Source organism: Vanessa tameamea, chromosome 3 (assembly GCF_037043105.1).
Source record: "Vanessa tameamea isolate UH-Manoa-2023 chromosome 3, ilVanTame1 primary haplotype, whole genome shotgun sequence".
In the NCBI taxonomy this organism is placed as follows: Eukaryota; Metazoa; Arthropoda; class Insecta; order Lepidoptera; family Nymphalidae; genus Vanessa; species Vanessa tameamea.
The window spans coordinates 8,161,507-8,188,419 of record NC_087311.1 but is presented as its reverse complement, the minus strand read 5'-3'; the positions used below and the strand labels follow the sequence as shown (position 1 = coordinate 8,188,419).

The following is a 26,913-nucleotide window of genomic DNA, read 5'->3' as shown; positions in this document are numbered from 1 at the left end:
TTGTTTAAAAGTTAATTGGTCCAGGTATGAAACTGTACATTATTTTTGTTAGTATAGTACTTGGAGCTAGTTAACGATATATATAAATTAGAAACTTTTAGAGCTAGATTAATAATAACTTATATTTTATATAATCATTTTAAATGATTTTTGGTATGAAACAGCGGTGTTGAGAGTGGCGCGCGGAGCGGGCGGCGGGGCGGGCCCGCGAGATGAGCGGCGCTGCAGCCCGCCCCGCCCGCCATGCAGCGACTGCGAACCACCTTCAAGCGTTCCCGTACACCGACTCCCCAGGACATGAAGACGCAGAGCAGCCTTGAAGTGCCCAAGCAGGTGAATTTTATTAAACATTTCAAATATTTTGAAAACTATATATCAAGATTCTTTTGATTTAGGTGCTACTATAATGTTGATATGAGTTAGCGAGCAATAGTTCAGTGTTATCGCTCACGTGGAAACCTTTATTTTTAATTAATAATTGTTCTATATGAAACTTTAAGACCGAGTCTGCCATTATGTAAGTGCAGCGTTTTTAATTAACAGTGCTTCGAACTTCTTCATAAAGTACCCTCTATTTCTACTCTTTGACTTACTAATGTCTGCTCTTGAAATAGAAGTTCAGAAACGTACTTCAAACAAAAAAAATTGAAAGAGACATATACGCATATACTCTGAGCTCTGGAATAATATACGATTTAATATAATTAAATAAATAACAGACTTTCTATTGTTTGATTAAACACAATTTATAAGACCACAGAAAAATTCTATGGTAAAAAATAAATAAAATGACGTAACTTCAACCAGTAGAGGCTTTTCTCTATTTGTACATTCTACTGGACCTAATCTTTGAGTTCGTATTGATCTGTACTTTATTCCTTATCGAGAACATTGTATATAAAACTATTTGAACGTCAACAAGAACGAATCATATACCGAATTGTCGACAGCTACCTAAGGTCTAATTAAAGTTTTTAATTTATTAAGTAATTAGAGTAGATTATTTAGTACATTAAGGTTTAATTTACAATTTCGATGACATTGGGGTATAATTTTACTAAGTTTGATAAAATAATAGAAATGTAAATTAAGTACGGTTTAAATTTAATAAAACTTATATGTATATTAATTATTGAATAAATTCAATAAATTCAATTAGTCTTCTCAATAAACTTTTTAATGTGATTTATTCACCAAAGATAATTATAGACTCGGATTATTACGCAGCGATCCACTCATTAATTATTCTGGGGCCAAATATCAAAACTTTGCTGTGTTTCGGTTAGAATAGCGATCGAGCCAGAGTATTTACAGGGACAAAGGGCATGACGTCTTACATTCTTACTTAGAAAAGTTATTTGGCAGATTAGTAAGCGGGCGTTTAACATTTTTTTTAATTCTCCCTTTTTGTTCATATAAATTTGACATTCGAAAGAAGAAGACAGTATTACCCTTGACGTTTTTTATAAATAAAGCCGTTAGATACCATTGCTTGCAACGTATGTATACTCTATTCCAACTATAACAGGAAAAAAGCCAAATAAACAACATTTGACAGTAAATTGATGCGATATAATTGGTCGATAGCTTGATTAATCTATGATATTCACTATGGATTTGCGAAAAAATTGCGTTTTGAACGTCGACGAAACTGTTATCGGAATTTTGGAAGTAAAATTAAAATGGAAATAAGTAGTTAAGTGTAATAGTGTTGTATTATAAATGAAGATATTTTAATCATATACTCTTAGTAGTGCACAATATCGCTGTGTTAGCAAATTGCATGAAATATGTAAATCTAAGTTTAGTTTTTCTTTTTTCCTATTTTCATTGGAATATGCTATGCGTACGTGGATTCTACTGAGTAGAATCGGTTACTGTTCGTTGTAATTATGGATAAAACACTTAATCGTTCAATTTCATGAAATGTTTTTAATAATTAAATGTTCTTTTTTATTCTTGTCGAAAATATTATCTGTTATTATCGTAAGCCACTTTTTAAACATATTTTGATATCACCAAAATAGCTGCTAATATTATAAATATTTATAAAATATATACTAGATCATACATACATTTGTAATTTTTTTAATAATAATGTTGCTTTGACGTAAATTATGAATAACAAATGAATGTTATTTAACGAATATTATAATTTATGAAGGATAACATGAAGTAACGTATAAGTAACGCGCCCGCTACAGTTATTTCAATATCCATAAAAACAATCTGCATCGCTTAAATGAAAATATTCTTTATTCAAGGCTAAGGCTCATAAAAGCACAATCAGTAAATTACAATTATTTTTTATATGTCCTGCCTAGAAATGTTTAATATAATATTTTATTGACTAATATGAATTATTTATCAAATTCTTGCATGAGCTTCAGATTTTTTAAAAGGTTAAGTTAAAACTAACTGTGAAAGATTCCACATTATAGAAAGGAATACTATATAATAATTGTATAATTTAACCAAATAGCAAATTAAAAAGTCAGGCAAGTAGGTAAACGCCTCTCTCTTGGAGGGCATCGATACTTTTGAAAGATTGAATATCATATTACATTTTTCTGTTTTCATACGAAAGAAAAAAAATATAAGACATCTCCTGCAAAAACAAATTATAGAAAAAAGAAAAGATAAATATTAGAAGATTTTTTTAAATGTACTACTAACTGTTAGTTAGTGATGTAATTAATTTTATGGTTTCTGGGAGAATATAATAGTGTTACCCCTAACTAATAGATAAAGAATACCATAGAGGGTTGCGGTATGGCAGGAAGCAGGCCGTAAAAAGTTTGCTTATTTTTATTTTTCCAGTGTTTTAAAAAACACTACAGTGAATCATTATAAGACGAATGATAATTTGTAGATAACGGACTAGGTAATGCGAAGGAAAGCTACGAACTACGCTAAGCTACGAACCCCTCTTTTCTGGATCATATTAAGTGTGCCTTTTAAATCCTTTTAGATTCACGGCCACATAAGTAACGTCATTTACTTAATGGACGGTTTGAGGGGCTCAAATTTGAAAGGCGGCATTTTCTTTTGCAATGTTTTTTGGTGCAATTTAAAGATTTTTATAGCATTTTTAAGTTAAACTTAATTTTACAATTAATATTTAACTTAATTTAAAATAACTAAGATAAGCCTGCTTTTTCCAAAACCTTTCAAAGGACACAAAGTTTGCTGGCAAGCGAATATTAGAAAATAATTAACGGATGATATATTTAAAAAAAAAATATATATATGAAAGCCCGATGCAACTCAAACCAAAGATGATCAAATTAATCATTCATACTTTATAACTACGACAGAATATATATATATTTAGTTAACTGATACGCTTTGCTCTTATAAATAAGATGTAATTTGACCCAAGTAATACAGCTTTATACGAGTCTATTAAGGAAGTGAAATTCACAGCCATAATGGCAACAATATTTTATAACGGAAATAAAATAATAAATCTAAATTATTTTTCAAGCTATTGGTAAATTCTAATTAAATTGGTTGATATTGTCATAAAAAGGTTGCGATTCCAATTCTCCTTGTGCCTATAATTTTTCAAGCCTCACTTCGTAAGTTATTAAACGATTTCTTTTTGCTTCGTGAATCGTGTTAATAATTCCTTAATTCAAATAGTACATTATAAATTTTGCCGAAATTATGTTTTTGATGTAAATTATTTAAAAATAAAATATTTATTTATTAAATAAGTCAACTATTGCATTTCTATAGTTATAACATTTTTATACGTTGATATTAATTATATCATTTCTTATATTACCTATGCGCCATCATCCGTGGGAACTAAGACTCTTTGGGCATGTAGTAACTATCCTGGGTCACTCAAACTGTTACACAACAATACAAAGTATTGCAGTTTGGTGGTAGAATATAATATGATGAGTGTGAGAATTGGAGTACCCAATTCTCAAGGGATCAAACCACAGATTAGGTTTTATTAAATTAGTAAATACGTAATATTTACTAAAAAATCGCCTAATATACTCTAAAAAAACAACTTTCGTCCTCGTTCTAATTTATCTTTAAAAAAAAACCTTTTTAAGATTGCGTCTACCAGCTGCCGGTATAGTTTGCTATTATTGTTTTCCCGGGCTTCTAATAAAGTTTTTGCGTCCACGTACAAATTGAAAATCCGTTCTTAGCAGAGTAGAAATTGGAAAATTCAGAAGTTTTGATTTAGGACATGCCATACAGCATATTGTATCAAGACTTGACTTGATTGTCTTAAATTATTACAGACAAGATTGACTTAAATTATTACAGATTCATTTTTGTGTTGATTTTCAGTAAACCAAACGAATAAATTTATTTATTTTAATAAATTACCTTAACAAAGATAATACTACGAAACTACCCTCACACGATAATAATACGTTTAAATAAATATATATAAGTACTTTTATTAAAATCGATAGCGTTGTTAAAGAACGCCTCCAGAATCTTATTTTAAATTAAATGAGACTAGTATGTTTCGTACTAAACCACTTTTTAAATATTCTGAGCAGAATCTACTTGATAAATATTCTGAGCCGTAATATACTTAGCCGTAAGATCTACTCTACCTACTCCCAGGAAACCGTCTTCTCTATAAAGATTTTTTTAATTAATCTACCCACGATGGGGTTTATTGATTTTCAACTGTACGAGATAAGCCAGTCCCAATTAACGTTTTGAATGAATTTTAATTTTTCTTTATAAAAATTTTAAAGTACGGGCGAGAACTGAACTGCACCAGATCTGACCTCTTTGATAGTATTGGTAATGGTCGAGTACTTTTTTACCATTATTTCACTATCAGCGCAAAATTTTCATTAACCAATTTTAAAAGACCCCGTTGAAGTCGGTATTCAATGAAAAAGTACTATCAGATCGGTTCATAATCGGTGGATGAACAAATGTTTTTTTTAAATTGGCTTAAAAAAAGACGAATAATGTCTCGATTTATTCGATTATTGTTGATTGTGAGTGTCAAATGACTCACATTTTTTTTAAATAGATATATTTTACTTGGTAATTATCTTTCATTTCCAATATCAAAATACGTAATTGAAGAATGTTAATTTTATTATGAGATTAGTTAACGAAGACGTTAATATGGTACGTGTTTGTGAAGCCAAGTACTAAAGTCATGTATAATTCAGGGGCAAATCTAATGTTCGCTTAGTTAGTTCAGCAAGTCCGGGTGTAGCAGTAGAGTGGCCATGTGGCGTATCGTAATTACAACATTAGGTAGCAATACACATTCATCGTTATACTTAACATTTACATCATAATTTCCGTATATTAATTTTCTTTTAAAAAATACAAGAATTGGTATAAATATTAAATAAGTACATTATACAAATCTCAATTGTAAATTGTTAATATGGAGATCATGACCGCGTGGAATAATGGTTACAATTTTAGTAGCATTTTCCCTATTACTGTTTATTGCAATTCTGATCCTTTGCTCGAAAATTAACCAGCTCTCCTCTCACCAGTGGAAATAATTATAAATAAAATAAATTAAGTCCCACTTTTGATCAGACTTAAAAAATTAAAGCACCATGGAACGAATATTTTTTCAATATTCTATAGACTACACAGAATTTGTTATCTCGTTTTACTGGTCAGATTTGGAGCAATTACATCTGTATATGTATTACAGATGATTCTGTCACTCTAATATTTCGTATTCTGTCTTCCTAATTGAATCACAGATCACCAGAATTTAATTGGTAGGGCTTTGTGCAAACCCGTCTGAGTAGGTGCACTCATCAGATATTCTGCCGCTAAGCAGCAATACTTGATACTGTTGTGTTTCGGTTTGAAGGGTGTGTGAGCCAGTATAACTACAGGCAGAAGGGACATAACATCTTAGTTCCCAAGGATGGTAGCACATTGGCGAAGTAAGGGATGGTTAATATTTCTAATAGCGCCAATGTCTATAGGTGGTGGTGACCACTTATAATCAGGTGGCCCATTTGCCGTTTCGCCTACTAACTAACTCGTCAGGGTGGGTATATTATATGCCTATTTATAATTTACATCAAAACATGACCGTGCAATGGGCTAACAATACATACACGCCAAAACAAGTACACACCTTACGATATCGATGACATCGTGGCACGTTGCGGCATTGTGTCGCTTAGCGACGTAAAGATCCATTGTTTTTGATATTTATCTATGTATGCTTAGTTATAGAGCATGCAGACTTATCAAGAATTATTATTGTAATGAAAGCTATAACAAACGAAAAGCAAATAAATGAACACATTTTCGTCACATTTTTTTGTGTAACAAATATGCAGTTTTATAATAAATATATCAAGCAGAAAAATTACATTAAATGACATTAGTCGCCAGTCATGAGTAACGTTGAATGTAATTAATATGAATATCAAGCCCTTCTCTTACTTCCTGTTCTACATTTTCGTTGTAATCACAAAAATAATTCTCCCAAATTAATGTCACATTTCGGGAGCCAAGAGACTACATGTAAAATGAGAATCGGAAAGTTTAGACAGCTCGGTAATTATTCTATTATAATACAAGAACGTGTATTTCATGAAATAAATCAGAATTTTTACAAATACGTGAAATTCAGTATCGTCAAGTCAACCGTCTAAACTTAAGCGTCCGCGATGCGCAGCCAATTGCGTAATTATTGTAGAATATATTAAAATCTACTACGAAACGTATCGCATCTCCTGGTACAGGTTTTATGTAAGTTGGTTAGTGGTTTATTTTGTTACGCATTACAAAAATAAAAATAGGCCAAGTGCGAGTTGGAGTCGCAGCACGCAGGGTTCCGTACCATTCTATAAAATCACTTAAATATTTATTTTGGATTTTAGTATTTGTTGTAATAGTGGCAACATAAATATGTCATCTGTGAAAATTTCAATTGTCTAAATATCAAAGTTCACGAGAAACCTGGTGACCGATGGACAGACAGATTGACAGACAGCGGAGTCCCAATAATAGGGTGCCGTCTTCACTTATTAGCATATAATTTTAAACGTGAATGTACTTTTGCGAAGTCGGGGGATTGAAATTGTAAAGTGAAAAGTTGTCACAAAATGCACGGCAACGATATTTAATATTCGTCTATCATGTATTTAGTTAGAAGCTCAAAAATGAAATTAAAGTTCCACAATTCAATTTGTTGTTGCACAGTTAGGATCAGCTTTATTATTTTTCACTTCGTATTTATTCTTTATACTATTTTAAAGTTGGTCGAGAATTTCATTTCATATTTCATCTTATATACTTGTACGTATTAGATTTAAGAATCACTTGCATTTCCTTCACAAAAGCAATCAAATAATATCGGGTAAGGGCAAGTTAATGTAAAAGATTAATCCACCACGCTGCTTTTATAGTTATTCACGATAATTTCTTTCACCACATGATGAATTAAAAAACAATTCAAACACAAGCACTTCACAGTGTTGCTTGCCTGCTGTGTGGATTGAACCCATAATCTGTATTTAAGATTCGTCTGTTTTATCCACCCGCTAGAACACCATTATAACCCGGCAAAGCTTTAAAGGTTTCAAAAATAACATTCCGCTGACTTTTTGAATGATTGCTAAGGATTACGAACTGAAACTCATTTTGATGTCTGTAAAAATATATACGCATAAGTGTGGGCGATTTTAAAGCGTTTGTTTTATATGCATTTAATATGTAAATCGGGCAATGTTTTAACATTAACGATTCCTTAATTGTACATTTGAAACACCTATTTTCATTGGCATTCTTTGTTTAATCGAATTATGATAACGTTAAAAAAATAATACGTTAAAATATTGTTGCTTTTATGGATACTTATTCCGTGGTTTCAGTATTCTCGAGCCCTTAATTACATAACGTACATTTTTTGCTAATTTTAAGAAGCTGGTTGGAATGTACAACTGTTATTTAAAAAATTGTGATATTCGTAGGTCCGGTCGGCGTCGTTCGATGAGATACAATTGGAGGCAGCGCGCGGCGCAGGCGCTAGCACGCTTCTTGCGGTGCCACAGCAAGGCGCGCGCAGTCGTTCCTTTGACTCCGCCGGATCTGATGACTCGGGCACATACTTGGAGGTAAAAAATTTAATCAGGCTGCTAAGTTATGGTCACTGTACAATCTGAATGAAATTAAATGTTTCATTATACATACGTTTTTAATGCTCACGAAATCTAACACTAATTTTGTTAAATTATTTGACAGGTACCGCGTCTATGGTCGCGGCGCCGATCTGGGAAGGGTACGCCACCACCATGTGTGCACTGTCGACATATGGAAACATGGTTGGCACGCCGTAGTGAAGAACGATCCACACCTGAAAGACCACCAGTTTCTTCCTCAGCTGAAGATGACGATGATGAAGATGATGATAGTGATATTGAGGCGCCGAGGGCTCTCCTTACGCCTGTCTTTACAACGAGAACATTATTGCAACCAACGCTACAATCTCCTCCACCTTCACCAGGGGCACCCTCTTTTGAGCTTCAACCACCCATCGATGAACCTCCGTTAGTTACTCAAAGAAGACGGTCCATATCACGGCAAGAAGCGTTTTTCGTTGAACCTACTGGCAGCTCGTTAGAGAACGTCCGGGCGTCAGAACAAGGCGCTAATAATGCTCCAAGAGATAGCTTAGTCCACGACATTTATTTAGCCGTTCCCGAGTTAAAACGTGATCGTGCTGCATCTGTAGATTCGTGTTTTTCGAAAGTTTCTGGGGGTGCAAGAGCAGAAGAATTAAGCGAAGGCGGCGAATATTTAACCGTACCGGGGTCGAGTTTACGTTCCCGGTCGGTAGATATCGTTTTACCAACAGCAGAACAGTCGCGTTACAAGGCACTTGCTCTAACGTCATCAACTCAAGCTGCACCTCAACATACTTACCAAGCGCCTGAAGAAACTCAACCCAGTCCAGTGGTGCTACAGACACTAGAAAACAGGTAAGTTCATTTATTTGTAAATTGAGCAATAAATATTTTTTTTACTTTTTGTTTTTCTTTCCTCTATTCGGCTTTAATACTTTATGGTGTTTTCATTTCATATTATGCAGTGCTTTTCCCCTTTAAAGGAATACCTATTGTTGTGTTAAATATAAGGCGTTACGTTTATATGTGTGCATTCTTATGTTACAATAACTCCATAAACGAAGTGTAAGTATTACAAGGAACGATACTCTGAAATGAGAAAAGTTGTTGCGGCCTTTATAACCGACGCAGTTGTTTGTCGTTTAACTTACTGTTTATTTAAGGGACGTGTAGGGGATGTACTTTGTATTTATTTTCTATTGATTCACAAAATAATATAAAAAAACAATAATAACTGAATATGTCGTGCATAGCGATATATAAACATATATTTACGACAAAAAAAAATATTAGAGCGGTCGTATATTATATGCCTCATTGTTATAAAACCGTTATTTTACTAGCTGTCTGTCCGCCTAGGCCCTGAACTCTAATGGGTGGATGGATTGTTTATTAAGCATGTTTTAATTCGTTCATAAAAACATAAAATAAACATAATCAGCCTGTAAATTTCCCACTGCTGGGCTAAGGCCTCCTCTCCAGTTGAGGAGAAGATATGGAGCATATTCCACCACGCTGCTCCAATGCGGGTTGGTGGAATACACATGTGGCAGAATTTTGTTGAAATTAGACACATGCAGGTTTCCTCACGATGTTTTCCTTCACCGCCGAGCACGAGATGAATTATAAACACAAATTAAGCACATGAAAATTCAGTGGTGCCTGCCTGGGTTTGAACCCGAAATCATCGGTTAAGATGCACGCGTTCTAACCACTGGGCCATCTCGGCTCTCTAAATTATTTTTTTTTAATTTTTAAATTTAATTAATCTAATTCGTTCATTATTATGATAATTATATCTCGTATATTCAAGTATTATTGTCGAATGAATCTGAACGTTTACGATTGTGTCAGAAAACTGGTGAACATAACTTGTGATTTTCATATGTATGTATAACATATACATTATTATTAATCCATTACCAGTGATTTGAATTTGTACAAGATGGACGGTATTATGAATTTATCAATTACTTTAATGTTCAACATTAAGAGTTATTCATTCATTCGTTTTATCATCATATCACAAACAATTGTATATTATTCTAAGAACGTATTTATAAATAATAGAAATCTTTATGCTATTGCGATCTTTACTAAACATATTTTTAGGTTATACAATTCTTATATAAAAACATTTCGGTTATTCGGTATCTGATTCGTATTCCCTTAATTCTATACCACGGAAATTGCTTAGGTCATTTTTTCATATCAATACACGCGGCTGCGTTTCAAGCCAAGTTCAAACCAAAAAATGGAACTCACGAATATAATAATGAATATTTTATATTACAGGAACTATTTAAAACCACTTTTGACCCTATTAATTTAAAATTTATTTATCATAAACACATAATAATTGGTTTAATTATTAAAATGACTTTAACTAAACTCCAATAGTATTAACGCCTAAAAATCGGCATTTTTATTACTGACTGACATATAGATAAAAAATATAACAAACTTTCAGGTGACCTATAAAGTTGTAATTTGCTGTTAAGATAATTATGTGAATACAAAGGAACAATCGAAGACAGTCATGGGAAATATTTTCCAAGCAATCGATTGTTATTTACACGCCATTAGAAATAATAATAGTAAGAAAAACTTTTCCATTCGTCGAAGAAGAGGTTTAATGAGGAAAGGTCACATTTATCGTGAAACGTATTATGAAACGTTATGTAAACCGACTTGAGTATAATTTATAAAACTAAGATAACCAATAGTAACATATACTTCAATTACTGGCAGCGCGCTAAAAATTTATAAGTCGAATAACTGAAATAGTTACTAAATAAACAATTATTATAAAAATTCGTATTTGTAACGACGTTTTTTACTTGAACAGCACTGTATATAAAACAGTTTTCTTGCTAAATACATACATATAATAATTTAAATTCAGTGCTAGTTTATTTTAGGTTAAGTTTCTTATTTTAGTAAATACTCTTAAGTAACAAATATTATCAAAAAAATATGAAAGTAATAGGAAGAATGAAGTTTATTACTATTATGTATTCTTTGTTTTCGAAAATAGCAATTTGTTTCTTTAAGTTAAATCTTGTCGAAGTTTAATTTATTTTAAGTGGTCGGTTTCGGGAGAATTTACTTCTTAATAGTAAGTAATTATGAATTCATTGTTCAAAAATTAAGAAAATTATTTTATACTTATTTTAGAATGTTGTATTTACTTATAAATAAATTTCAGGAAACTATTTCTATCAGAACTTGGCTCCCATTTTAACATTTCTGTGTTTCATGGGATCGTATTTAATTATTCCAAGTTAAGACGTACTATATGTAAATTAGGCAGTTCTTTGTGCGAATCGACAGACTATAATATCAAGACAATTTAAAATACGTCGGGTAATAAGTCTTGGTTATTTTTATGGACTGTTTTTAAGTCGTTTTATATTATACGAGTAGTTGTGCGGATAAATTAGTTCTATAACCCTTCTCTGGATATAAGGCTAGTATTACTTAAACAAATATTATGCTTGAAATAAGTATGCAAATATATTCAAATTATTATTTTATCGTGTTCTACTAGAAGTAATATATGCTGGTATGATTTAATTAGATTTCAACTTCTCACGTTTGCTATCAAGTATACACGAGTACAATTATTATGATAACTAATATTCGCCCATTGGTCATAATTAAACTTTACTCATTATTGAAAATTTGAAGAAAGTAATTTTCCTGTTTTGAAAAATTGTTTACTCTTATGTCTAGCTTAACTTATTGATGATAAATAAAAAAAAAAAAGTTTAATAAATAAAGAAGAAAAAGGGTACTGAATATTTTTTTGCCTATTAACGTGTAGGTAAACATTTTATTCATATTAATGTTAGTTTACTTAATTGTGCAAGGCAAACATAATACACAGAATTCTTAGGACAAAAAACTAAAAAAAAATTGTGCTACTAGACGGGCTATAATAAGACACACTAATCAGAGAGATTTTTTTTAAAACGTAATCTGTGTAGGTGGCGCGTCTATAAGCTTACATATATTTTCTTATACTAATATGTATACTTAATAAAATAAACTAATAAATATTTTAAGATATTATTTCATTAACATACTAGCAAACAGAAACTTATAAACAGAAGTCTAAACACCGATTTTCAAGTTACTAACTTAAAAAAATATGAACTACCATAATAACTTTAAGACCCAATTTCACAATTGGGCGATTAATTTACAAAAACGTTCTAACGCATTTTACTCATACAGCCGAACTTCTATACGAAAGTCAAAAGAATCGTTAAAGAGCGTTTCTGTGCTAAAGGATATTACAACACTAATGACTTTTTAGTTGACTGCACACCTTAGGAATGAAATGATCGCCTCCAGGCTGCTTCAAATAACTAAAATATAATTATCATTGTACATGGAAAATGGTTAAAAAAAATATATATACATATATCCCGCTGAGTTTCTTTCGCCGTTTCTTCTCAGGTCCGAGGTGCTAAATTCCGAACCGGTGGTAGATTTTTGACAATCAATAAGCAAGTGTAAACACTTCTATATTGAATAAAGATTTTTGACTTTGACTTTGACTCAGTTTCCAAGGTTGGTGACGCATTGTCAAAGTAAGGGATGGTTAATATTTCTAACAGCGCCAATGTCTATGGGCAGTGGTGACCACTTAACATCGGATGGCCCATTTGTCGGTACGCCTACCTTTTAAATAATAAAAAAAAAAGAATAAATAAACAACTCTTTAAATACTTAGATATCTAATAATTCGGACGTTGGTAACGACCACATGTGCGTGTGCTTTATTCTATTACTGCCTAGATATTACATCTGTGTTACAAATGTATAAGCTAGCCACTAGACAAACAAGACAAGGAAGATCGTATTAATCACTAAGTAACCATCGTAGTAGTCGACTATGATCCGTGGTCTTAATAGCGTGGTCATGGAATATGTACATATATTCTCTGATAATATGATGCCTAAGAGATGTATGTTGATTAAGAGACCTAATGTAGGTCAGCAGTCTTTAAACATTTAAATGTTTTCAAGGTCATTAAATATTGTAATTTTAAAGATAAGATACAACTTAAATTCATAAATTGTCTACTCTTTTGATACATGGTATGCTTGTGGCGAGTGAAAATTATAACTTACCTTTTCCTTTCATAAAACCTTTACTAAAATAATTTTCTTTTGCAGAATTCACTCGAATTAAATGTTCGTTGAAAATTACGCTTACAGCGAGCGTATCGTCATTTTCAATTCTAAAGCTAAATTAATTTTGTAAAGGTGAAAAATAAGCAATTATGCAAATTCTAACTTGTCTTTGTTGTATCTCTATGATGTTACGTTGAACTCATTCCATAATTGGATAATCGAATAGAACTCTTCCGCGTGCTGGAATATTAAAATGTCTATGAAATATTTTGTAAAAAATCACGTAAATGTAATTTTATTACAAGATTATACGCAGGCACTACTAAGTGCTCTATGTTAAACATGTTATCGTACAATAGTCAAAAACCTTTATTTGTGTGAATCCTCGAAAGCATAAAATTTAAATATCTTGAACATCATGTTTGTTTTAGAGACTTAATAAACTAACAGATAGTTATTTTAGTATTTATAATATTAGTTTAGATTTGAGGGACACCACAGAATATGCTAAAACACATAATTATTATTAATTTACATACGTATAAATATATCCGATGTTATTTGATGTTAATTACTAACCAGTGATATAATGACAATTATAATATACAAATTGTGAGTATGGAGATAAAATTATTACAATTTGTCTCATTGGTAAATAAATAATATAATATTTGACTCCATTTTTATTAAATTAAACTCTAAATAATAAAACAAAAAAAAATCAACACGTTAGTAATCATTTTTTCCAAAATAAATAGCCATAAAACGAATTTAAGCTAACTATGTTTTATTTATTTATTTATTTATTTACTTGAATATATTATTTTACGTTAATTTATAACTAGCATTATAATAACCATTAACGTTTGCTGTTACTGCTAATATAGTCCAACGTATCGTTATTTGTAAAATAAAGAAAAAAAAAAAAGACTTAAAAACATTATACTATTATAAATTATTTAATTGTTAATTGTTATATTTTTTTAGCTCGGAATATAACCTGTTGATTTACCGCAGTCAAATATATCCAACCACTCTTGTACTGTAGTTGTTTTCGCTCCTACCGTACATAACCATTTCCGAGTAATCGGCTGCGTACAGAAATTTCTACTTTGGCGTTTATTCAATAATTCTTCCTTTATTAAACTATATTGAAAATCAAAGCGTCAAAAACGATATAAAAAGTCGCAGGATCGATCCTGACCCATTGGGCTATTGACGTCCCCACTCCTAAGACAAACGATAAGCTTAAAAGGAGGGGTGAATAGGAATATTAGTAATTCCGTAATTATTTAAGGCATTGACTTTCTGATGAATTGGTAACTTATTACAGCGCTTGAATAAACCATTGTAATTATTTTTTATTTTAATAGAAGACAATGAAAGCAGCTAGTACGTGATTTATTTTATAGAGCTATTCACATACTATACCTGCACATACTGAGGCTAGCTTAGTTGGACTCTTAGCATGTTGGAAATCATATTGCTTTTATCGTTTCGTTACTATCGAAAAATGTATCTATTTGATCATAAATATATTTTTCTATGATCTTATCTATTTTTGACAGTAATGTTATAGCCGACCTTTTTAATAATTGGTCTGACTCGGTCTTTTATTAATTTTATTGGGTTATATACAAATGTCCTTATTCGTTTTAATGTTTGAAACTTTAATGTTATTCATCCTCGGTGTTTTTTTTAGGTTAATATGATGTATAATTTTATTAATTTTACATTTGACAATTTAACAAAATTGTATGTATGCTAGTCAACAGTATGCTAGTTAAGATTAGATTAGAAATCAGTAACATTGAGAGAGATATTTTGTATTTCTTGCTCTAAAACGTCGACACGAAGTTCTAAGTTTTTTTTAATAACTTACCACGCAATGTGACTATTAAATTATATAAATATGAACTAAGTAAAAAAAAATCTACTAGTTAGTAATAACATTTAATGACTTCGTTATCGATACTATTTGATCAAACCATACATTTTGTAGGACAAATATTTTGTCAAAATTATAAGATAATTATTTTAGATTTAACATAAAAAAAACCAGTTAGTAATACATTTCTGAGAATCATCAAATCGATATATTTTATCCTTGCTACTTCTGTTAGCTACCACAATCGAAAGTTTTCGTAAAGGAAATTGTTGAGCGTCTAATCATAATGAAGATACTCACGAAAAATTAGGTTGATAGTAATCAAGTCCAAAATTGACCTATATTCTTCTGACAAATTTTAAATGGGATACTCGATATACACTTCCGCGTAAAATAGCAAAGCCTATATACAAAAAAAAAAAAAATGTTGCGCGTAGGTAATTGCTTTTAAAATATATCAGGAGTTTTACAAGCTTTGTAGTTCACATAACAAAAAAACTAAAATGTACTTTTATATTTTGCTAGCTCTGCATATAACATTGTGGTTATTGTTTAATTTTGTTGTGAATAGATAATCAAAAACTTAAAACACATTTAAAACAATGAACAGCTCACAAAAAACAAACACAAGCATAGAATCTGATTCTAAAATTACAATGACCTTTAAACTGATATAAATTGTTTAAAATTAAAATTAAGATTAAAAAACATCTGAAATCGTTATTCGTTTGACATATAGACTCGAGAAGGAATAAAGAAGACTTAGGTTTAAATTAAAAAAACTAGTTTTAAAACTACTGAAGCGTTAGATTTGATATAATTAACATACAAATGTATTTAGTAATAAGTGAAAATCGCTTTAAAGACAAGTGTGAATAAATAAATATACCTACATATGTTGCTAGCTAATGCCCAGTATGCGTAGCAATGCAAGTATGGAAGCTAAGTATTATCCGATACGACTTGTGCTAAAATAGAATATAAATATAAACATGAAAACCGAAAAAAGAAATTGGATATTATAAAAATCTTCTTCGAAAATTAAATACTTGTGTGCCAATTATCAAGGTGATTAGTTCAATAATGTCGAGGTTCGTTAACGTCAAATAGATATACTTAGCACAGTTCATTTTTAACAATTAAGATTAAACATACATTTATATGTATACTATAAAAAAATTACATTCATTTTTTACATGTATAATATCATTCTATAGTTTAAAATATACTATATAATATTTCAATGTTAACGTAGTTACTCGTTAGCGCAAAAATTTAAATTTCCTTAAACGATTTCACCTGGAAGTAACAGGATTATCGATATTCCATGTTTTTTTAGCGCTGGCAGCTGTTATACATTTTAAAACTATGAAACCCGTTTTTATTTAAGTACATAACGACGGAGTGCATGCGTTTGACGTTTAATTAGAGTTGAAACATTATAAATACGATAACTGTTTATTGAAGTATAAAATTGATAAATTACAATTTTAATTATTTATCTTACCATTACCATTACATACCATTTTAGTCTTGTTGTCTTTGTATTCTTTGTAGTAAACATACAGTTTAATTCAATATATTATGTATTTTTGTATTCAGTACAAGGGCATATCATCTTAATTCCCAAGGTTGCCAGCGAGTGGATAGTACAAGAAATAGTTTTAACTTCTTGCATAATAAATGTACAACGTTTTCCAGATCTGGTGGACCATTAGTTTTTCTGAATTAATTCCTATTTAAAAATAATTAAATCAATTCGTTAAGATTTCTTGAATATTTAAAATTCAAATACCTACAGTTCTAACGTCACGTTTTGCTTTTGTATTTTATGATAATCTCAACTCTGTGTGTTACGTTCCAGTAGATAAATTAACAACTATAACTAATCCTACACTGGCGAAGCCACAATCTTACTTTGTTTAAGGACTACATTAAAATCCAGCTTGCTGTAAGTGAACAGCTACGTAGGTATTTCATTTATGAACACGCCTTTCGGTATTTGTTCCATATGACTAAATATGAAATTCGACAATGATCATAATTAACTTCGTCAAATATCGAAATCAATTTCAGTGTCCAGTCTACCGTGAACCATCAAATATTTATATTTGACAAAAAGTCGTCGTCATTACCTTATAAGATAAGCCGTATCTGTAAGATAAAATTCTATTAAGGTAATTTTCAGCTATTACAATGTTTGTACGACTTTAGCGCACGACTCATAACGCTCATTGAATCGAAAAAAAAACCAATTCTCATTGCCAAATCTCTAAGTTACACAAAAAAAGAAATATCTAAATTTATAATTATATTGATATAGGTAAATAAAATCCTTTGATTTTTTTACTAATTATAATTAAACGACACTGATTAATATAGCCATTAGTAATACTAAGATTAATGAAATGATTTTATTTAAAATAAATTAACTCAAACATTAAATATATTCTGACGTTACAGTGTATTCTGGTTTCATACTTGATTAAAGGGAAAAGCTTTTCTATTTTAATATTTTTTACGTTTCTATCACATAATATCAATTTTCGAAAATTGTAGCAAAATGTATGTATGTAATGTAAGTTAATTCGGTTCATTTGTTTATTTCCATTTTTCTCTTTTCCCTAATATCAAACAGAAAGATAGAAAGGCTCAATTCACCCCCAACGTGTATACACTACTAATACAGACCGATATTATAAAAAAACTTTACTTGTTGTATTATATATACGTAAGAGCTAATATTATTATTCATGTGATAGATATTAGATATCTCGTTTATAAGGATTCTATTAAAAACGGATCTGTTTTGAATATTTTTAACATGATTAAAGCAAATTTTTGTTTTGGATTTAGTATCTGATGATAGCATCATGTCAAATTCAAGTTGAACGTTGAAACTGATGATTTGTGAACCCTTTTTTTTTTTTTCTCGCTGAGAAAACGCGTTACGCGCTTCCCCCACGTGATGGAAGGTGGGGGGGTGTGTGGGACTCCCCGGAGCCCTGGACGCCGAGTGCGCCCAGGTACGCCGGGTTTACCCACTAAAAAATGATTTGTGAACCCAACACAACTATAAAATATACCAATACTAATCAACAACTCACCAAATCAAACAAGTTTTTTTATAAATGTGGAACAAAACTGTTGAAATACATCGAAGTCAAATTTTTACATTACATTACCAGCCTGTAAATTTCCCACTGCTGGGCTAAGGCCTCCGCTCCCTTAGAGGAGAAGGTCTTTGGAGCATATCCACGCTGCTCCAATGCGGGTTGTTAGAGTACACATGTGGCAGAATTTCGTTGAAATTAGACACATGCAAGTTTCCTCACGGTGTTTTCCTTCACCGTCGAGCACGAGATGAACTATAAACACAAATTAAGCACATGAAAATTCAGTGGTGCCTGCCTGGGTTTGAACCCGAAATCATAGGTTAAGATGCACGCGTTCTAACCACTGGGCCATCTCGGCTCTGTCGAAGTCAAATATAAAATAATTTTTAATATCGCATGCATAGCATGCGATTTGCTATTAATTTGCGTTGTGGGAAAAAACATCAGAAGTGAGAAGAGTCGTTAAAAAAAAAGAGCGTGATTATAAATTCCTTTTTTTTTAATTGTTTTTTCAATTAATATAATTGTATTTGTTTTATCTAGATGATCATTACAATCTCTAGTCGCTTTGCTATACAAACGCTTCTTATCAATTACGAATGCTAAAGAGCCGAGGTTGCTTGCCAACCTATTTATCTGTGGTGATATCAGGAGTACAGCTGTTGTTGTAGTTCTTGTACACTTAAAATCATGTGCGTATAAAAGATACTATTTATAGTTTAATCTAGGATCTCGAAATTTGTAGTTTTTAAAGAAAAACGCCTACACAAAATCCTTAACTCTTACGTAATTATCAATTATATAGAATTTAATGCAGTCTTAATTTATTTATTATATACAACGACATTGCCGTTACTTTACATAGCTGAGAGTAAACACTGACATAGTTAATAAAAATAAATAGTACAATTATTATTATATGTTATTTCATTATATACTTTGCTCACATAATCGACATTTATTTTTCTTCGCTCGTTTCGGATTTTCGTCCCGTCGGATTAAGAGAGTAAGGGAAAAGAGGGTGCACTTGTGTTTGGTAATTCTATAATCTCACTCTGTTAGAGATATTCTGTGAACTGTATATACTCAACCCTTTCTAAAGTATTATTTTTTTGTGCGTATTGACAACCAATTTCAGGTACTAATTTGAGTGGAACGTTTTTATGAAAAAAAAAAATCTACGAAATAAAAAAACATAAAACTCATGAGCTCGATATCTAACGATATCCAATTAACGCAATATCAGTTATACGAAAAATGTAATAAAACTATCCAAAAATAACGTAAATACTGACGCAATCAAGTTTTCATCACACTTCGTGGCATTTCGAAGGCAATTCTTTTTATACAATGTTACGAATAATAAAACGAATTTGTAAAGGATTTAATTATATTAACCGTTCGAAGCAAATGTATAGACGTGATTACTTTGATAAATAAAATTCTTTTACTTGATTGAGGAAGGAAACAAAATTTATACTCAAATCAATTTTGTGTGCAAAAGGTTGTTTACTTTTTGTGAAGTATGAGACGGCATTGTGTACAGTAAACATATTTTTCCAAGAGAAAGGATACCACATGAACAGGCGCGATCGGATCAACGGATCAAATTTAAGTGAATAGAAAATAAAAGATTGGAAACAAAATGTTTTTTCACATGTTGTCACTAACCTCCGTAGTCTATACAAAAATGTATTCAATTCGAGTGAAAAGTTCTACCGGCGATTCATATGTACATATATATTTCAAAATTATTATTGAACGTCGTTAGTTTTACGAATGGATCGTTACCTAATTGCTATGTTAGTAAATATTTTTACCAAGTCCATACTGATCTAGTTTCAGTTCGAGTTCATTCTATTCTAGTTTTCTATTTTCTCTACTCTACACTACGGCTTCTTGCCGCTTGCGAACTTAAGCTACGGATGAGAGTATAAAATAGCGTAGACCAGTTTATTTGATATTACTTTTATTCTTACTGAAATGGATGATACGAAATATTTACGCTTGGTGATTTAAAAGTACTTCTAAAAGAGTATTTAAATAGATGTCCAAACAGTATTTAAACATGTAAATACGTCAATAGTTATGTTGATTCGTCTTCCATGTATTTATAAGATATAAATAGGGAAAAAATAATAATAACAAATATCATTATGTTTCATTAAATAATAGAAACGCCCTGCTAACTCATCCTATAAAAGAGATTCCACTTTATACAAATATGTATAAATATGGAATATGATATACTTGTATGATTTTACGTTTAGTCAAAATGAGGTAAAACTGTGAATAACCCTTTAAGGAAAAAAAAATACGAAAAAGGATTAGTCGTGGTATATTTGTTTTCAAGTAAACATATTTATTTATTCTAAATAAATTAAGGTTCATGGAATATTAATGGGGAAAATCCTCGAAATCTTAAGCCCGCAAAATATCAAGACCCGGTTTATTTCTTTGAATGGCTTTTCTGGTTCAACTATAATATGAATAAATTGTAAGAAAAGAATTGGAATTTAAGCTCTTAAAGAGCTAATCACTAAAGGATATAAAAAGTCATAAGAAATTAACGTCAATGAAGTTATTTGTATAGATGAATCATTTTAAGGATAAGTTTATTCATAATGAATTAGGGCAAAAGGTTTACGTAAGTACCGCGTTCTTTTATTTGTAGTCTTAAAACAGGGAAACTTCTAGTAGGTAATTTATTTAATCAAAGTGCAGTAGACGGAAAGTAATTAGGAGAGTTAACGTTGAGAATTTTAATAGGATCGTTTAAAATGGTGGCTTAATTTTGACTTCAAACATTCTCCAGTAATTTAATTTCTGACTTTCTTACCACATTTTAGGAAATGTTCAATACGTTTTTGGGACTGGAAGGTAAAGGGTTTATTATAGCGAGGACAATACAATATAAGTGAATTGAAATGAATTCTGTATAAACCTCTCAAAAATACTGTCATTAGCTGACGTTTTTCGTTTCCAAGATGTCGTCATTATACAAACGAAACAATACATCGCCAGATAAAACGAATTATGGATCCATTTTCTTCCGTGTTTATCTTTAATCGCATTTATTGTGATTAAAATAACCCATCATCTTAAAGTGTTTGATCACGCGCTTACTATTGTTTATAAATAGAGTTATCTCTTGGCAGATGTGTTGGCGAATGGCGGCACTTCACTACGCCATGCGAAAATGTCGCGCGCTTCGTTGCTTCGCGTTGTAACACTTTATTTTTGGGTGTAGACCTGTTACAGTCAATCACTGTTTTGCTCCGTTGTTTATACAAGTTTGAATGTCTTTGAACCAGAACGATGCTATAAAATTGAAATAACAAATTAAACTAACATCATTAAATTTTTTAAGATTGTTTAAAACGCCTGCCTTTCTGTTCATCAAACATTATACAATTACAGAGAGCTTAGAAATTGTATAGTTACTTTAAAATAATATTCACATTTTATCTCTTAGTATTTTTCCATTATGAAAAGATTCCCTTGTGTGCTTTGTTCTGCGATTACGATGTAGTACTTTTAGAATTATTTTCCATAAATTGCAGGATTTAGGTACCTGGTTTAAAGTTGCTTAAAGCTACAACTATACTACGTTTTATTGCAAACCCAGTGTGATAACTGTCTAAATTTTAATATTATTATCACTTATTTAAATAGCTAATATTATGAGTAATATTTAACATATGTAATTGATGTAAAATATATTTAATAACATGTGATTCAGGCTGCGGTTGTTTCAACAACACGTATGGTGACAGATTACCTAAAAATTGTTGGCGACAGGTAAGCGACCTTTATACTCCACAAAATCTATCTTACTTTTACTTTAAAATGGGATAAGCAAATAATGATTGTGATGAACGATGGTGGTACCATGCTTTTATACAATATTATGTTTATTATAATAAATATTTTTATTTTGTGTTAATAAGTTATTTGTACAAAAACTCGAAAAATTCTGACGATCTCTCCTTCCCACAAAAATATTTCAATTATCCAATTCCGATGGTTCAAGACTTGATCGACGAGGCCCCAGTACGCGGCGCCCGGGCTTTTGTACTCTCTGCGCCATCGGTTAAGACGGGCCGGTAAATTACATTAATGTTTTTTAAAACAAAAATCATGAAACTCGTAATCTTAAACGTAAATTGCATTAACAAGTTGATGGTTAAGTTAGTTAGTTTTGGCTGAAGTCAATATTTGACTACAAACTTGATGTGTTTGTAAAATGAATTGTCTATTACAAGACCTTTTACCTTTCCGGTTGATCGCCTAAATTTAGTATGTAACTATTAAAAATATTAATCCAAAAACGAGACGGTTATTAAATTGATAAAATTTACACTTTAATTTGGTTAGTCTATGGTAATCCAGTACTTATTTTTTATTTATTTATTTTATTTTATTTTAAGTGAATATACATTTTATTTATATTATACTGTCTTAAGAACGATGTAACAAAAACCTTATTGGATTTATCCGTACATCGGTATTCGTTGTTAACACTTATAGACTTAAAACTATACAATAATAACAAAATAATTGCGAATTTATTTTTAAATTTTCAATAAGAATTAATTTACAAGACTTTTAGAGTTAAAAGTTATGTTGCAACTAGGTGATTAAATAGTTTTCTGCTGGCTGCTTTCATATAATATTTTTTTATTAAATATACAACACGTAAAAGTATAAACCATAATTACAAGTTAGAAAATATAATCAACTTCAAATTGTAAGCTATTAGATAAAATATGATGGTAAATGACGACCGCATTGGACAAAAGTTAAATAAAATAAAATGGCAATAAATATTTTAAAATAAAAGATTATTCATTTGACTTAATGCTCGATTTTCAGCATTCGGAAAAACGTGAATGTTGCCATTCATGAAATAGGATGATAATCTTAAAAGCGATATTATTTTACTGGTATAGTAGTCAGAATATAAAGTTTTTAAATTAGTGATACATGCTCATCATAAGCACATTGATATAAGGATATTCACTGTATATGTATATGTAAATCAATAGAACACTCCCCTCATGTAACAAATGTCACTTTTGAATTTGTCATGTTATCAACGTGTCATTGTGACTCGGGTAACGAATCTTGTAGTGTTTTATATTGTATTCTGGCTTTGTTTCTTGATATCTGTTGTTTGCTTAGCTGATTGGTCACCTTGATTTTATATTTGGATCTCTGATTTACCTTGTTTTGATCGCATCTCACCTATTTACGAATAGGGACAAGTGTACACCAAGATTGCAGATCACTCTTACAGCTTTATAAAGATTATATTTTTCTAAAATTGAAGAATGCTGTTCGACTGAAGGCCGATTTCGCTATTGAAGGTTTCGTCTTAAGTGACTTTTGGTCGAAGATGAGGCCGAAGGTTCAGTCGAAAACTAAATGTTATCACTATTGCCTTTGATAAAAAGTTCAATGAACATACCCTACTGCCTTTATTTCAATGATATAATCATATTCACTTTCAGTGTTTATCTCTAAATACTGAAATGAATTGTCATATGAAAATCAAATACATATATAGGGTACAGACACTAATGTCTTAATAAAATACAACTGTTTTTGCATGTCCATTTCAGTCCAAGTTTGTATGGGCCAATTGCCTCCTTTGCGTAAAATTAATAAACAGACGCCGCTGTTCCGAAAGAAAGGCAGTTGAAAAAAAAAATACTTTCAAAAGTTCAACCGTAGCAAATACTTTACCTTTGCTAACAAGAAAAAAAATAATGATATGGTAAAATATGGATTCAAGTGTCTCCAAACAGCGTACTCAAAATTTGAATATTCCGTTTTTTGGAAGTTTATATTTCGATATATGCAAAAACGGATTATTTGCTGTGGATGTTTTATTTTCGTTAATTTTATATACATTTTTAAGAAGTTACAAGTTGGATCCCTAGTTCCCGCAGAACTATATCCCAAAAAATAATTCCTTAGTGATTATTTTTATTACAACCGCTTTCTTGATTTCAAGTTAGTGTTAAAGAAAGAGTGAGACCGAAATACACTCAAATATGAGAAACGATTTGATGATGATTCTCTGTTTGATAATGGAACTAAAAACACGTGTAAAAATCATCCTTCGTTCGAGCAATGATCCTTGCCGAGCGACGATAGCGAGTATTTCTATTTTGGCGCTTACGTCGATGTCACGATGCGAGACGGAACAACGGCGCCCGCGCTTGCTCCGACAGGCCCTCTTGAGTATAGTTAGTCAACGTGTATGTTCCCCCAACCTAACACGTACCGTCATACTATACTCGATTGTGTTTAAAAAATGATGTAAAGTGAAGTGTTGTTTCGACCAAATAATTAATACATTTTAAACCTAACTTAAAATATGCATTGTGATTCATGCATGTGTGATTTGTGCTTAAAGTCGAAGGATTTGAAGGTTAATAGATTATAAACTTTTATTTACACTAGATATTTATATTGTCACAAAAAATAACAATTAAATTTAGAGACGTTCTAAAAGAATAAAAGCAAATAAATATTTGATGCTTCCTAAAATAAATATTTACATTGTACAGTCCCATAGTACAGTAGTGTATGTGTATCTATTTAAATACATTCCACTTTGAAGGTCACGCGATGTTGACTCGACCAATGTCAACTCCGTGAGTCCAAACTCTGTTTTTAATTGTCTAACGTCCTTAACTTAATACTTAAAATGTTTATTTTATAACAAATAATCGCAGTGATTGCTTTTAAATGTTATTCTGATGGATTTTTACATTATGAGCCTAATAACAAAATAAAGTACTTCAATGAATTGGCTTATTTATTTGATAGCGCAGGTGATATCGCCGTATGATAGACACATGCATGGATAGGATGTACAGGGCCTCGGTTCACCGCTAATGTGTGCGCGAGATACCAACATGTTTGCTTTGTGATAATGGTGACGGGAGTCTGCGCGCGCACACCGGTCACATAGAGAAACGCCGGCCACGTGCTTTTGTGTCGCGTCTCACGACTGTTAGACAATTATTTAACTTCATTGTGACAAAGTGCTGGTTGCGTCATTGAGGACATTACGTTATAATTGCCCGTGGTTAAAGGTGTTTACTGTGTGTGACTAGAATATACCGCGGAATACGTTGGTGTACTGGTGCGGCGATATGTTGTTGCATTCTAGCAGCGAAACGAGAGGGCCTGTACAACGGAGGCACTCAGATCTTTTAGAAGTTCTATGCTCGCCTGGGGCACGGGCCGAGGTGGTGCGGGTAGCTCAAGATGCCCTGCCCTGCCCGTGCCAGTCGAAGGTGTTTCTAGCGAGGAAGATAGCGAATATGACTCCCAAGGCGCGTTGCTCGCGGGCGCCGTCGCTCGTGCTCGAAGACGACACGCCATAAAACTCAAAAGAAAATCTAAAATAGCCTTCAGAGCACCAAGGTCTGTTTTCTAATGTAAACTGATCCATTTGGTCGTTTAGATCATACATATACCTTGTATATTTAATGTAGCGTATAACTGTGCCTCAAACTGCTAAGCGATGCATCATGCAAGTAGGTAGTCTTAGCTCACAAAGCTGATCGAACGATATTGTTAGACAATTTGGGTCAATCAATGAATAGTCGGTGAGTCGTGTGTGAGCAAGGTATTACAATAATGGGGACAATAATGTCCAATTCCCTAAACTCAGAAATGTAGTAGTGGTTCTTTGATTAATATGCTATATTAATTTATTTCATTTAATATTAAAAATAAAAGTATTATTAACAAATACCTATATTGTATTCTACGTAAACGTCAAAAATGGCATTCAAATAATATGTAGTAGACAATAATAATAGGGAGTCGTCCTGGCAGAGGAATGGCATTTGATCTGCCTGTTAGAATTCCCGACACGTACTCGCAACAGGTAGAGCGTACGATTCACCACTTCAACGACTGTACTGTACATCCGATTATTTATTCTTTGTTAATATTTTTTAGCAATGTTGGCATAAATTTATCGTTGTATTTTTCATTAATAAAGAATATCAATACTTATATTACAATTATGAGTAACTAGAAAAATGCTGTATATATTTAAAGAGGCAATAAAAAGATTAATTACCTAACCTTATTGCTTAAGATAATAATATTTTTGTAATATATATTGTTTTACAATTCTAAATATAGATCTGAGGAGTAAAGTTATATTGTTTTTTCGGAAGCTTCAAGGGCAAACATAATCATCTAGAGGATATCTATACCGATAGGCGTTTATAATTAATATTGCGGTTGACGGCGGAGTAATGCGCCTATGTACCTTTACCATGACTCGGAAGTTCTACGTTAATTCATCGCACGTAGGTTATTAATACTAAAATCACATAACGATCATTTTAAACATGCATACATAATTGAATAAGACTAATGTTTAAATTACTGCAATAACAAACATTAGGCAGACCTTTACGGACCATCGCTTACCTGCTGAAAACTCATAGGGAATGTTTTTGAATTTACGTCATTAATGACTGAACTTAAAATAAAAACGTCCGTAAGACTTTAGATTTACTAAACTACGTGATACGTACGAACGTATAAACGTTCATATTTTAAAAAAAAACATTCGCGTCGGATACAATTTGTAACGGTTTTGGTAAAATCA

General features: G+C 31.4%; 1 protein-coding gene across 6 annotated transcripts in view; it reads left to right on the top strand.

The window, feature by feature from the left end:
• The first annotated feature begins 221 nt into the window (after positions 1–221).
• The window catches only part of Rdga (retinal degeneration A), a 110,809-nt gene continuing 84,117 nt past the window's right edge, over positions 222–26,913 (top strand). Inside the window, exons 1-3 of one of the 6 annotated variants that reach the window (XM_026635280.2) lie at positions 222–333; positions 7,962–8,105; positions 8,233–8,969. In XM_026635280.2, coding sequence (XP_026491065.2) covers positions 244–333; positions 7,962–8,105; positions 8,233–8,969 — 971 coding nt within the window. In that variant the 5' untranslated portion in view covers positions 222–243. Of the gene's footprint in view, positions 334–7,961; positions 8,106–8,232; positions 8,970–24,537; positions 24,703–25,031; positions 25,716–26,913 lie in introns of those variants that run through there. The other 5 variants (XM_026635281.2, XM_026635282.2, XM_026635283.2 and 2 more) reach the window with 5 other exon arrangements.